This window comes from Panthera onca, chromosome C1 (genome assembly GCF_046562875.1).
Source record: "Panthera onca isolate mPanOnc1 chromosome C1, mPanOnc1 haplotype 2, whole genome shotgun sequence".
NCBI classification, from domain to species: domain Eukaryota; kingdom Metazoa; phylum Chordata; class Mammalia; order Carnivora; family Felidae; genus Panthera; species Panthera onca.
This window is the reverse complement of record NC_138346.1, coordinates 140,823,817-140,839,042: the sequence shown is the minus strand read 5'-3', so window position 1 is coordinate 140,839,042 and position 15,226 is coordinate 140,823,817. Positions and strand designations below refer to the sequence as shown.

Genomic DNA, 15,226 nt, shown 5'->3' with positions numbered 1-15,226 from the left:
ATGCTTTTTACTTCTTTTTGTTGTCTGATTGTGGAGGCTAAGACTTCCAGTACTATGTTAAATAGTAATAGTGAGAGTGGACATCCTTGTCTTGTTGCTGACTATAGGGGAAAGGCTCTCAGTTTTTTTTCCAATAAGGATGATAGTAGTTGTGGGTTCTTTGTATACGGCCTTTATGATATTGAAGTATGTTCCATCTACCTCTACTTTGTTGAGGTTTTTTTTTTTTTTTTTTTTTTTTAATCAACAATAGATGCTGTACTTTGTCAAATGCTTTTTCTGTATCTATTGGCAGGATCATATGGTTCTTATTCTTTCTTTTATTAATGTGGTATGTCATATTGATTGGTTTCTGAATACTGAACCAGCCCTGCAGTCCAGCAATTAATCCTGCTTGATCATGGTGAATAATTCTTTTAATGTACTGTTGAATTCGATTTGCTGGTATCTTGTTGAGAAGTTGTGCATCCCTGTTCATCAAGAATACTGACCTTTAATTCTCCTTTTTAGTGAGGTCTTTGTCTGCTTTTGGAATCAAGGTAATGTTGGCCTCATAGAATGATTTTGGAAGTTTTCCTTCCATTTCTATTTTTTGGAATGGTTTGAAAAAATTGGTATTAATTCTTCTTTAAATGTCTGGTAAATTCCCCTGGGAAGCCTTCTGACCCTGAACTTTTGTTTGTTGGGAGATTTTCTATTACTGATTCAATTTCTTTGTTGGTCATGGTTCTGTTCAAATTTTCTATTTCTTCCTGTTTCAGTTTTGGTACTTTGTATGTTCCTAGGAATTTGCTAATTTCTTCCAGATTGTTCAGTGTGTCGGCATATAATTTTTCATAATATTTTCTTATAATTGTTTGCCTTTCTGTGGTGTTCATTGTGATCTCTCCTCTTTTGTTCATGATTTTATTTGGGTCCTTTCTCTTTGATTAGTCTAGATAGGAATTTATCACTTTTATTAGTTCTTTCAAAGTACCAGCTCTTACTTTGTTGATCTGTTCTACTGTTTTGTTGGTTTGTTTCTATATCATTTATATCTGCTCCAATCTCTATTATGTCCATTCTTATACTGGCTTTTGGCTTTATTTGATGTTCCTTTTCTAGCTCCTTTACGTGTAAGGTTAGGTTGTGTATTTGAGAGTTTTCTTGCTTCTTGAGGTAGGCCTGTATTGCAATATACTTCCCTCTTAGGACTGCCTTTGCTGCATCCCAAAGGTTTGGGACTGCTGTGTTTCATTTTCATTTGCTTCTATGTACTTTTTAATTTCCTCTTTAATTTCCTGGTTAACCCATTCATTTTTTAGTAGGATGTTCTGTTACCTCCATGTATTTTGGATCTTTCCAAATATTTTCTTGTGCTTGATTTCAAGTTTCATAGCATTATGGTATGAAAATATACATGGTATGATCTGAGTCTTTTGGTACCTGTTGAGGGCTGATTTGTGACCCAGTATGTGATCTATTCTGGAAAATGTTCCGTGTGCACTTGAAAGAATGTATATTCTGCTGCTTTCGGATGAAATGTTCTGAATATATGTTAAGTTCATCCAGACTGTGTTATAGCTACTGTTTCCTTATTGATTTTCTCTTATATGATCTCCCCAATGCTTAAGCAGGGGATTAAAGTTCCCTACTATTACTGTATTATTATCAATGAGATAGTTTGTATTTGTTATTGATTTATATATATGGGTACTTCCAAGTTGGGGGTATAAATATTTACAACTCTTAGATCTTCTTGGTGGACAGACCCCTTAATTTTGATATAATGCCCTTCTTCATCTCTTGATACAGTCTTTGTTTTAAAATCTAGTTTGTCTGATATAAGTATGGCTGCTCTGGCTTTCTTTTGATGTCCATCAGTATGATAGATGGTTCTCCATCCCTTCACTTTCAATCTGCAGGTGTCTTTAGGTTTAAAAAGAATCTCTTGTAGGCAGCATATAGATGGATCTTGTTTTTATTATCCATTCTAAAACCCTATATATGTCTTTGATTGGAGCAATTAGTCCATTTACATTCAGAGTGATTATTGAAAGATATGAATTTAGTGCCATTGTGTTACCTGTAGAGTTGGTGTTTCTGGTGATGTTCTCTGGTCCTTTGTATTCTTTGTTGCTTTGGTCTTTTTTTTTTTCCCCCTCCACTCAAAAGAGTCCCCCTTAAAATTTCTTGTGGGGCTAGTTTAGTGGTCACAAACTCCTTTAGTTTTTGTTTGTCTGGGAAACACTTTATCTCTCCTTCTATTCTGGTTGACAGCCTTGATGGATAAAGTATTGTTGGCTGCATATTCTTCCCATTCAGCATGTTGAATATATCCTGTCATTCCCTTATGGCCTGCCAAGTTTCTGTGGACAAATATGCTGTGAACCTGCTTTGTCTTCCCTTGTAGGTTAAGGACTTTTTTCCCTTGCTGCTTTCAGGATTCTTTCCTTGTCTGTGTATTTTGTGAATTTGAGTATGATATGCCTTGGTAATGGCTGGCTTTTGTTGAATTTAATGAGAGCTCTCTGTTCACCTTGGATTTTGATGTCTGTGTTCTCCCCTAAATTAGGTAACTTTTAGCTATAATTTGCTCAAATACACCTTCTGCTCCTTTCTCTCTCTTCATCTTCTAAGTCTCCTATGATATAAATGTTATTACATTTTAATAAGTCATTGAGTTCCATAAATCTACTTTTGTGATTCATTAGTTTTGCTTCTCTCTTCCTTTCAGCTTCATTATTTTCCATAATTTTATCTTCTTTATCAGTGATTTGTTCCTCTGCTTCATCTATCTTTGTTTTTATGGCATACATTTGGATTCGCATCTTGGTTATAGCATTTTTAATTTCGGCCTGACTAGATTTTAGTTCTTTTATCTCTGCTGTAAGGATTCTCTAATGTCTTTTATACTTTTGTCAAGCCCAGCTAGTATCTTTATAACTGTTGTTTTAAATTCTAGTTCAGATGTCTTATTATATCTGTATTGATTAAATCCCTGGCCAACATTTCTTCCTCTTTTTTTTGGGTTGGATTCTTCCATCTTGTCATTTTGGAGGTGAAAAATGAAGGAAGGAAGGAAGGAAGGAAGGAAGGAAGGAAGGAAGGTCCTAGATGTGTTTTGGGCTGATTGTTAAGAGAAGCTTGATAGAAAAAAATATATATAAAAACTTAAAAATAATTCAAAAAGTAAAGAAATTGCTCTTTCTGTATAAAAAAAACCCAAAAAAACAAAACCGAAACAAACAAACCCAAAGGAAGCTAGATCCTGTTTCCCCCAGAGCTGAAGCTTTGCAGCACTCTATGATCAGTAGACTTGGTGCGTGCAAGGGGGTTATGCTGGTCTGAGAGAGGGGTCTACTGCTCTGATTCTCAGGTGGACTTACTCTAGTGGAAATACACCTGTAGGGTACAGTGGGGGCAGGGCTAGGTGTAAGTTGCTCAGGTCTTCATTTGGTGGCACTCTTTTTCTCTCAATGAGGTCGGTCACTGCTGGTGGGCAAGGGGTAAAAATGGTTCCACCCTGCTCTCTCCTCTCTGGAACAGGGAGCTCATGCCCACCACTCCTCAGGAAGCCCTCACAGACAAACAATTGCCTCTCCAGGGGGTCCCTGTTTTTGAGCTGTCTGCCTGCCAGACAGCACAGAACACCTGTGTTTTATCTTAGGCACAGCTAGGTTTCAAACCCCACACATCAGAGACCCTTGTGGCAGAGACCCATGCTGATCCTCTGGGGGAGGGTCTCACTGCGCTGTGTTGGACACTGGCTTGTCCCAGAAAATAGTTACATGACTGCACAGAGGTTCAGAGTTTATGGTAAATTGTAATACATAGCCAGCACCAGGGTTGCTGTCCTCAGCTAGCATCTTTGTTCCTATGCTGGTGAATGGGGTACCTCAATGGTGCCCGCAGGATCCCTTGCCTATGGAGCTGCTGTATCACCTCTACCAAATGCTCTTCAAGCAGGGGAACCACTTCTCCCCGTGAACCACAGGGAATCCTCAGACTGCACTGCCCACTCCTGGGGCTCCTGCCTCGTCCCCCACTAAGCACAGCCATGCGCAATCCTGGTAATGCTCTTGACCTCCAAAACTTCAGACACTGCACTCTGCTGTTTATAAAAAACTAGCGGTATTGAAATCCTCTCCTTGAGACAAAGCATAAGAGACTCTTAAAAACTGAGAACAAACTGAGGGTTGATGGGGGGTGGGAGGGAGAGGAGGATAGGTGATGGGTATTGAAGAGGGCATCTTTTGGGATGAGCACTGGGTGTTGGATGGAAACCAATTTGACAATAAATTTCATATATTATAAAAAAAAAAAGAAAAAAAAAAAGAAATCCTCTCCTTTTTCCAGTCAATGGTTTTGGGGAAAAATTTTTTTGTGCAGTCCCCTGTGAATGTTTTCACCCTTTTTTTCCCACTCTTACTCTCTTGTTCTCTCTCGCTCCTCTCTCTGTGATCAGGGCTCCTTCCCCACTGCTGCAATCGTGGCTCTTTTCTCCCCAAATCAACTCTCAGCATTTCCTCCCTTCCACGGGTCATTTTTTCTGCTTGTAGATGTGCAGCTTTGTTCTCCAAGACATCTGATCGATTTCTTGAGTGTTCAGAATGATTTGATATTTCTCTAGCTGTGCTTGAGGCAGGAGGCAAGCTTAGGGTTGCCCTACACTTCTGACATCTTAACCTTCTCCAGAACATTTTGAAATGACAAACTGTATAGAGTAAAACTAAGTAGTGGCTGCCAGGAGACAGGGATGGGGGGAGCACAGGGAAGCTCCTTTGCAGTGATGGAACAGTTTTGTATCTTGATTTTCATGGTGGTTACACAAATACACGATTAAAATAGCATAGAACTATACATATGCACACATACAACTGCACACGAATACATATAGAAAAACAGTGAAAACTGAGTAAGGTCTGTAGTCTGGTTAACAGCACAGTATCATACTAATACAAATCTTCTGGCTTTGACACTGTACTACAGTTATATATGATGTCACCTTTAAGGAAAGCTGGGTGAAGAATATAGGAACATCTATGTATTATTTCTGCAACTTCTTGTGATAATTGTTTCAAATTTTTTAAAAAGCTAAAAAAATGATGTGTTCAAATGCTTTTTAAAAAGAATCTTGAGTAGCAGAACAAGCTGTTGCTGCAGAAATGGAAGAATAATTTCTGATTTAGTTTTTTTCCAACAGAATTACTCTCTATTGCATGTCTACCTATCATTTCTTTACTCTATTTTTCTTGAAGCTAACTAAATAAAAGCTTCTCAAGGACATAGGCTCTATTCTAGTAACCCCTTTCAGTGCCTACTGCAATACAGATGTTAAAAATAAAATACTAGTTTTGAATTGAGCAAGTTAGCTAATTCTGGCAGAATCTGATACATTTATAAAGAGAACTAGAGTTAAGGTACACTGACTAGTTTTGCGACCTTGGTTACTTACACCTCTCTGGACTTTGGGCTCCTCATCTATGGAATGGATATAATGAGTATTATGTGAGAAGACTGTCAGGAAAATTAAGTGAGTTAATGTATGTAAAGTACTTAGAAGAGTGCCAGACAAATCAGAATAGCTCAATGTTATTTTTCTAAAAGATTTTAAAAATATGACTTTTAGGTGGATCCATTCTGATGAATCAAAATGATAATAAAATGGTTAAGTGGTTATTTCCTTTAACTATTAGGTTTCAATGAAAAAAGTCTGTGGGGATTTTAAATTTTTTTAAGTTTATTTATTTTGAGAGAGAGAGTGAGCAATTGAGCACAAAGAGGAAAGAAGCAGAGAGAGGGGGCAGAGAATCCCAAGCAGGCTTTGCACTGTCAGCATGGAGCCCAACATGGGGCTCAAACTCACAAACCATGAGATCATGACCTGAGCCAAAACCAAGAGTTGGATGCTTAGCTGACTAAGCCACCCAGGCGTCCCTGTTTGTGGGGATTTTAAACAAAAAAGCCCAATATACCATCTTAAAAGTACCTATGATATTTAGCCTTTTAAAAATGACTACTTATTACTTGTACTGAGTTAAGTTCCAGGTCCTAATAGTTTCTAATAACAATAAAATATTATATGTAAAATTTCAATTAATAAAGGTTTAGTCTAAAGATTTCGACTTTATGTACATTATGTGACTCTCTTACCTAGCTGACTTATTAATCTTCACTCTTTTTTTTTTTAATTTATTTTTGAGACAGAGAGAGAGAGAGCAGGGGAGATACAGAGAGGAAGGGGACAGAGGATCCAAAGTGGGCTCTGTGCTGACAGCAGTGAGCCTGATGCAGGGCTTGAACTCACAAACCGTGAAATCATGACCTGAGCCAAAGTTGGACTGCTTAACTGACTGAGCCACCCAAGTGCCCCTAATCTTGACTCTTCTTAAATGACAGTTTTGTATTCTCTCTTACCCACCTTTGCTTAAATGTCATCTCTACTCAGAAGCCTTACCCCACTTCCCAGAGAGGATGTATCACACTACAACCATCTAGCTATAGGCAAGACTGCTCTACTGTGCTAACTTTTATAATCTCTTGCACACAGTATAAATCCTGGCACAGAGTAGGTCCTCAACAAATATTTGTGAATGAACCAACCACTGACATATTCCCATGGCAATTTTTACTTGCTACCATTAAGGAACTTGGTATATTGAATTATAATTATTTTCCCATTTGTCTCCTCCATTAGAGTGTAACCTTTTTGAGGCCAGGGCCCATGTCTCACTCATGTTTGCACCCTCAGTAACTAGCACAGTGAGTGGAACATTTATCAAAGATATGTACTGAGAGGCTACCATGGGCCAGGTATTGTTTTCCAACAGTGGACAAGGCAGTCACAGTTTCTTATGGAATGACAATAAAGGATAATAAAAAGGATAATTTTTATTGGGACTAATACTATGAAGACAATAAAGCATAACAATGCGACAGAGGAATAAGGAGAAGTACTAGTAGTCAGGCCTTTGTAAGGAGATGATACTTGAGCTCAGAACAAAATGGAGCCGGTCATGTTTAGGTCAGGAGTAAAGAGTCCCAAGTACAGGGAACAGCAAGTACAAAGGCTCTGAGATAGGAATCAGTTGGGTTTGTTTAAAAAAAAAAAAGGCAGGTGTGGCTGGCACATAGTAAACTAAGGGAAGAGAGGAGAAAAGGTCAAAGAAGCAGGTCAGGGCTGGAGCATGCAGGCTATCCTAAGTTTAAACTCTATTCTAAGAGCACCACTGGAGGATTTTAAGCATGAAGTAACAGAATCTAGTTTACATTAAAAAAATTACATTGGTTGTTAAATGGTAAAGAAAAATTGCGGGGGATCATGAACTTCCTTCCACAGGCAGACAAGTTAGGAGACTATGCAGTGGGGTGGGGGGGCGGACAGCATGGAGGCAGTCAAGATGGACTGAAATAGACAGATGGGTGATAAATTTCAAAGACATGGCTGGCAGGACTTGCTACTGAACACGGGAAGTAGGGTGTGGGAAAGAAGAATCAAAGATGTCTCCTGGGGATCTGACTCGAGCAAATTTACTAAAACGGGGAAAGAAGAGGAAATATCTACTATGCTGGACTAAGAAAGTTTCAGATGTCTATTAGATAACCAACTGGAAAAGTAGCACACAGCAGGCACTTGCTGCATACTTTTAAAAATTACCACTTTCGGGATAGACTCATCTACAAATCAAACATATAATACAGCATTCCAAATTTGGCTAACTCTATTTGCTGCTTCCAAGATAACAAAGATAAACAGAAAAGAATAAGTGACTGAAAGGACCAGAGATCTCAGTTCATTTGATGAAATCTCATTTTTGCTATTATTGATGCTCCTTGACCCAGATTTTTAATATAAAGGTGCCATATAACCTCCTGCGGCTTAGTGCCTCAGTTTCCTCAGCCATTAAACAAGAATAACAGTACCACCTATCTTGTATGGCAATCACTTAGTACCACATCTGGCATATATAAGTGCTCAATAAACATTACCTATTATGTTCCAGACAGAATTTCCATTTAAAAAACATTAAAATGTTCTATTATTCCACACTCATTCTGGAACAACAAGGGAAGTGTCTGTGTTTATATTTTATAGATGGCAAAGTGAGGTACAGAGACAGTTGAATGGAGCAGTACACTCAGGTGCACACAGTTAAAGTAGAGCAGACAGGCACCTGGCCGTTCAGGCAACTCCAGTGATTTAAGGTATGATGCTGCTGTCCCTTCTAAGAGTGGGTTTTTCTTTCACTTTTTTTTTAAAGAAGTAAAAAAGGAATAGTGCTTTGTGACAAAAGTCATAAGAAAGTCAAGGATGAATGCAGAGAGATCTGCATGTTGTAAAAAAGGCCTCTTGACCCTTAACTTTTCTCTGTAAAGTGAAGGGAAATACATTAAGTGCAAATTCATCTCGTGAAGCCAACTGTATGGGAACAGCTGATCGGGTAACGCTCAGGTTTGAAATGATTTTCACTAACTCAGCTAAGAATGGAAATAAGTACTTCACATCCCCCGACCCCTTTTCACTCTTACTCCTTTAGAAACGTCATAATAGTTTTTTCCTTCCATTCTTTTACAAGCAAATTTATAGCATTCATAAAATTTTAGACTAAGTCAGAAGGAAACTGAGAGGATATCTAATATATTCTTTCATTTTAAGGTAAAGAATGAGGCCCAGAAGGGAACTGACGAAAATGAAATGAAAGCCAAAGTGGCCTGGGACCAAGTGTCCTAATGCCCCACGGATTACTCTTCTCACTACAAGGGTATCAAATGCCGGGCCAGGCAGTCACCAGAGCTCCTCTGTGTCTATGACAGCCATCATCCATCATGTCACTACTTCCTTCTGAGCCTTAACCCTTTGGAGTCCTAAACCACACTCAAGCTAGCTGCTGCCAGTGATGGTGGCCACGCCTCTAGTGATCTAGTAAATATAAACACCAGATTTCCTGCTTAAAATATCAAGACCTTTTTCTCCCTTCCACTCTGCCTTTTGAATTTTAGAAATAAATAAACTTTTCTGGGCAGTAATAATTTTTGTAGGGAAATATCTAAATTCTACACACTGAAAATGTGGCTAGAGACTGTGAAATAAACTCACTCTGTCTAAAATTTAAAAATAAATATAAGCAAAAGTAATCTATGGTGATAAAAATCAGAAAGTGGTTGCTCAGGGCCAGGGAATGACTGGGAAGAAGCAGGAGAAAACTTTCTGGGGTGATAGAGATGTCCTCTATCTTGAGAAGGACACAGTCAGACTATACACAAGATCTGTGCATCTCACTGTTTGTAAGCTGTATCTTTTAAAAACAATCTAAACTACTCATGCAGAAAATTCAGATTTTAAAATTCTCATCCAAAGAAGGGACTTGAACCGCAGTTCAGCTGATGAAAGGCAATGACCAAACTCAGAGATCGTTCAAAGTCAAGCTACACATTTCTGTTCCAACTACTCATGAGAATAATACCCACTAGACCAGAACTTGTGTATGTGGAGGGCAAGTGAAGAGCTTCCTTTCAGGATATGCTGATGAATGGATTCTGTCTTAAAATAGGAAAGAAAGTGTTATTTAAGAACTGTGTACACTCCTATGATAACATATCCACCACTCCCCATGGTCTACTAAAATGCATTTAGAATTTAATAACAGAACTTCATCCTAAAGACCACAGAGAACTTAAGATGATAAGGAAAGTAAGCTTGAACACAGCGCAGTAATTACGTTTTTAGATTTCTATTTTCTGTATTATTCTCCTATAAAAACTTGGGTGTGTGTAACATTCTGCCCACTGCATTCCATATCTGGTAACACAGTCTTGACAAAAAACAAGAAGAGTACTGAAAAGGAATAAAAAATTGGCTCTCCTCTGGCTGATAAGCACATGATGTTGGCTCAGGAACCATAGGTGAGTAGGAAGACAAATTGGTTAAAGACACTGCTCTGTTAGGGCTTATCACAAGAGGAGGGGGGAGAAGAGGGCAAATTTAGAGTTTAAGTTACAGCTAGAAAGGGAAGACAAATTTCTCACCTCTTTCAGCAAAGCGCATTGCATGATAAATTTTAGCATATGATCATAAAAAGGTCCAGTATAGAATCTGGCATACTGATAAAGGGTAGCTGTGTAAGAAAACACTATGTTCCATTACTAATGAAGGACCCACAGGAGACTGACTGTCCCTCTCCTTAGTGATGGTCATACATACCAAATCTGGCTTCACTCGGTGAGTCAGGGGAAAGGAGAGCCACATAGAGTACAAAGTGGTGAGCATTGTGGACAGCCAGGACTGCTGAACCTCACGGCTTCTGGGAATGCGGTGAATAAAGTATTCGGGAAACTAGAAGGAAAATAGTAACAATCCAAGTCAACTGGGCCATTGATAACCAAGGTAAACACAGCAACAGTTAATGCTTGTAGACACAGGTCATGCTTTGTTTAAAATTTTCATTCTAACTACTTGTAAATTAAGTTACAAAGCCCTTTCCATGCTTTATATGACACACATCATCAGGTTATGACAGAAAAGTTCCTAAATATGATTAAAAATGTTGAAGTTGGTGTTGACAATAAGTTGGGATAAATTTTCTACAAAATATGTTTTAGGCAAAGAGGTTAACATGCTGATACACAAATTGTTCTTACAAACCAACATGTAAGGCAAATAATCTAATAATTCCAAGATGGCCAAAGGAGATGGACAGAGAATCCCAAACAGAGGAAACTCAAACAGCCAATAAACACAAAACGATGGTTAATAATTAAACATAAAAGAAAGCAATAAGTCATTTTTTACTTACCCAATTGTCAAAGACCATGGTTACCCAGTGTTTTTTGAGGGTGCTGGGAAATAGACACTTACATTCCCTGGTACAACTTTTGCTTACAGCTTTTTGTGAGGGCAATCCAAAAATATCTCTCAGAATTTTAAGTGTATCTACTTTTGATCCACATTTCTGTTTCCAGAAATATATCCCACAGATTCACCTACATGCTTATTCACTGTATCATGCATTGTATTTGTGGAAATCAGGGACAGCCCAAATATCCTCCAATAGGAAATGGAGATGTTCACACAACAAAATATATGAAGATAAATTAACAAATGACAGATTTATATGAGCTTACATGGAAGATGTGCCAAGCTAAATTGTTAAAAAGAATATGCAAGTGGCAGGACAGTATGTTTAATACGGTCCAGGGTGTACTAACAAATCACAACACATGTGTGTTGGTATACACAGATATACACATATTAGTATCTGCTCAGAGAAAATCTGGAACTATTCACCATAAACTGCAAAGAGGGGATATTTTTATTTTCCAGGTCATGTATGTCCACACTTAAAATTTGCAACAAGCATGTACTGTTACTTTCATAATAAAAGAAATGAACATTTCGCCTTGAATCAAAGTTCTTGGTATACTTGTTATCTTTTGCTATGTAACAGATTACTTCCAAACCCAGTAGCTTGAAACAACAAATATTTTTGTTTCTAACTTTCTGGGGGGTCAGGAATCCAGAAGCGGTTTAGCAGGGTTATTATGGTTTGGAATCTCTCATGAAATTGAAGTCAAGTTGTTGGCTGGGGCTGCAGTCATCTGACGGCTTGACTGGGGCTGGAGGATCCACTTCTAAGGGGCTCACTCACATGGCTGGCAATTTAGTGCTGGTTTTTAGCAGAAGATCTTACTTCTTTGCTACATGGACTTTTCCATAGGGCTACTTGGGTATTCTCATTACACAGCAACTAGCTTTCCAAAAGCAAGTGATTCGAGAGAGGGAAAGGCAGACACCACAATGTCTTTTATGACCTAACCTCAGAAGTCACACTTTGTCATTTGCACAAAGTCCTACTCGTTACAAAGGTCAACCCTATTTAATATGAAAGAGACTACACAGGGGGCTTGAAACCCTGGGGGTTTCTTGGAGCTTGGCTACCACACAGGTTAAGTCAGACAGTAAAGGACTAAGTATTTAATACACTCTTCTCCCCATCCCCCTATTGGCTTAGAGGTACAATATACTCCTTGAGAAAATAGAAAAGTCTTTTCCTAAACTAGTGGAAGACATACAATTATTGGTCCTGAGATTGTGTGTTTAGAAAAAGATATGAAATTGTGTCTGGAGGCTTTTGTTGAGCCTCCAGTATGAGCCTTCCTCATACTCCAGGAAGGCATGAGTATAGTTCTTATATATACTGCACAAGATGCAAATGTACTGCACATGTGACTACTTTGTTTCACATGTGACTGTAAAGACTATTTCCTCCTCCTTTCATGTTACACCAGTGGAGAAGGAGAGATCTGGATTCAATATATTATTCACTATTTCTATTTATTCATCATTTATTAAACCAACATTGTTTTTCCTTCCAAAGGATTAAAGTACTAAATGTTGAACTAGAAAATAATACCGAATAGTTCCCAAACTACAGAGCAAACAGGGAGCAGTAAATAACCAAGCGGGGACAAACCTGTGAGGTATTTTCTTTGAGGTCTGTGCTTGCCTAATTTATGATTATTAATTGGAAAACACATAACTGGCAAAACAGTACTATGAGCCAAAATCCCTTATCAGAAAACTTTTGGGTCAGAAGTATTTTTAACAGGTAATATGGGGCATCCTTGGAAGTTTGGGGGAAGTAACCAAACATATTAATATCTCTGCAGCAAAACATGAATATTCACACTAACAAGGATAAATAAAGACTATAAGCCTTAGGCCAATTCAAATCAGGTTTTGCTGCCAAAGGTGTGACAAACTTCAGATCCCCTCCATCCCCCAGTTTTCAGAACTTTTTGGTAATTTAGATATGGGATTGTGGAACTTGTACTGCAAAACACATTTGAATCCAATAAGATGTCATTGCTATTATTACAGCAAAAATAACCCAGTAGGGTCTCATTCTAAAGGTTTTTTGGATGTTACTTCCCAGTTTTGAGGCCTGATCTCCGTATCTATAAAAATTTCTTCGGGGCGCCTGCGTGGCGCAGTCGGTTAAGCGCCCGACTTCAGCCAGGTCACGATCTCGCGGTCCGTGAGTTCGAGCCCCGCGTCGGGCTCTGGGCTGATGGCTCGGAGCCTGGAGCCTGTTTCCGATTCTGTGTCTCCCTCTCTCTCTGCCCCTCCCCCGTTCATGCGCTGTCTCTCTCTGTCCCAAAAATAAATAAAAAACGTTGAAAAAAAAAATTTCTTCAAAAATGCATGGGTGTTTATAATGTCCCTTGAATCTCTTAAAGCTGCAAGCATATAACTTTATAAAGAAGCAATGCGCAATATTTCTGGATATTTTTAGTGTCTTGAGGGGCTGGAAGCAGTTTGACTAAGGCTCTAGTAGCCCAACTCCTCAGATTCCATCTGCGCTCCAGAGGGGCAAACACACAGGCCTGGTAGGGAGGGGTTTTTCAAGGGCGTCTGTCTGGGTCTGAAGACGGCAGTCTCAGACTAGGACATGGAAGAAGAGACTACATCTCATCCCAGGAAGCAGCTTGAAGAAGCAGAGAAGATGGGTTTAGGAAGTCTTGTCCATTCTCAGAGGAGGAACAGAAACTAGTAGTGGGATGTTCTGGGGTGGAGACTGAGGGACTTCCAAGACGGAAACTAGAAAACAGGCCTGAGGGTGAAAAACAAGGCTAGTCAGCGTGATGGCCTCTGCTTCTGGACGTGCATGCAAGAAGCCTGACCTCAGCCTCCAGATAAGATGCCAGGCTGAGGAGCGGAGTCCCAGTTCCACTTGTGGCTGGAGCTAACTGGGCCAATGATCACACACCTACAGTGGCCAATCACCCAGTTTGCAGAGGAGAATCCCAGTATAATTATTAACAGTGCCCCTTCTGCTCTCAGAAATGTCCCAGTTGAAATGATAAACTATATAGTGACCCACAGGGCAGGACAATGAGTAGGTTCTTCCAAGTCACAGGGAAAGAAATTTATTCAGAACAGCAGGAGGCAACATGATGGGAGAATCTGCATTACCATTAAGGATAAGAGTGTAAGTGGTAGCTGGGAAGAAAGCCAAGCTGAAAGTTCTGTCAATGAGATAAACAGGAAAACAGTCAGGTGATGATGAACTCGGGGAAGGGCAGTGATGAGGAGCTAGACAAGGGATCAGAACCATGACCCTGCCTGGCAGGGACAGGACAGTCCACAGAGTCCACAGCTCTATACTGGAGAGGCCCTCCAGCTCCAGATCCCATCCAAATCTTGCCTACATTATCATTTTTTTGATAAGAAGTTCAGATAATTGGAAATCCTACCCAAAAGATTTCTCTCTAAATCCAAGTCTCTCACCACCCATTCCCCCAATACAGCAGGTCAGTTCTCCTTAGACACACCTTCCCGACTAACCTTTCTAAGATACCCCCACCCCACGTGTACCCGTACTCTTCCTTCCCCCATCGACAGGCTTGCTCTACGTTTTTGTTTTTGTATTTTGGGCTTTTTTTGAGGGGGGGGGGAGGGGCAGGGAGGAGGAGAGAGAATCTTAAGCAGGTTCCACTATCAGCATGGAGCCTGACACAGGGCTCCATCTCATGAACCATGAGATCATGACCTGAGCCAAAATCAAGAGTCGGGTGCTTAACTAAATGAGTCACCCATGCCACTCTACTGGCATACTATATACTTATTTATTTACTACCTGTCTGCCCCATTAGAATATAACTTACCTGAGGATGCCAGGAAATTTAATCACTGCAATCTCAGTGCTTGTGAAGAGTACCTGGTTTACAGTTGATGCTCAGTATTTATTGAATGAGTGATTCAATGTTATTTATTGCATGTTAATAGATATTAATCCAATCTTCTTGTCACCTAGCTGAGGTGTATTTAGACGGACGATATAAAAGGGCACAAAGATAGTGATTTCAGAGTGCACCTTTAGGGCCTTATTTGTAGGGGCCACTCAGTAAACAGATTAAAATGAATGGAATTCTTGGGGCTAGAGAAAAAACCTGAGCAAAGCGGGGAACTGGAACAAAGAGCCAGAGCCAGGAGGCACCAAGTTCTAAGGGCTTGGGGAAACAGGAGGGAGAATGAGAATGAACCAAAGACCAATGCCCTCTTCCCTAACAATGTGTCCCAGGTAGAGAGCCTAGACTGCTCTCTATGAAACTGACCACTCACAAGGGCCTCAAGAAATGTCTCAACCTTTGTGGGTCCTCTCCCTAGAAAACAGATCCATGAGAGAAGAGTGTCCCCAAAGCTTTGAGGTCTGAGCATATAAGGGAAGGGAGCCTGTTAGGCTAG

General features: G+C 39.6%; 1 protein-coding gene across 2 annotated transcripts in view; it reads right to left on the bottom strand.

The window, feature by feature from the left end:
- The window catches only part of ALG14 (ALG14 UDP-N-acetylglucosaminyltransferase subunit), a 102,603-nt gene that overhangs the window by 54,785 nt on the left and 32,592 nt on the right, over positions 1 to 15,226 (bottom strand). For both annotated transcript variants that reach the window (XM_060625101.2, XM_060625100.2), the window contains exon 3: positions 10,184 to 10,315. In XM_060625101.2, coding sequence (XP_060481084.1) covers positions 10,184 to 10,315 — 132 coding nt within the window. The remainder of the gene's footprint in view (positions 1 to 10,183; positions 10,316 to 15,226) is intronic.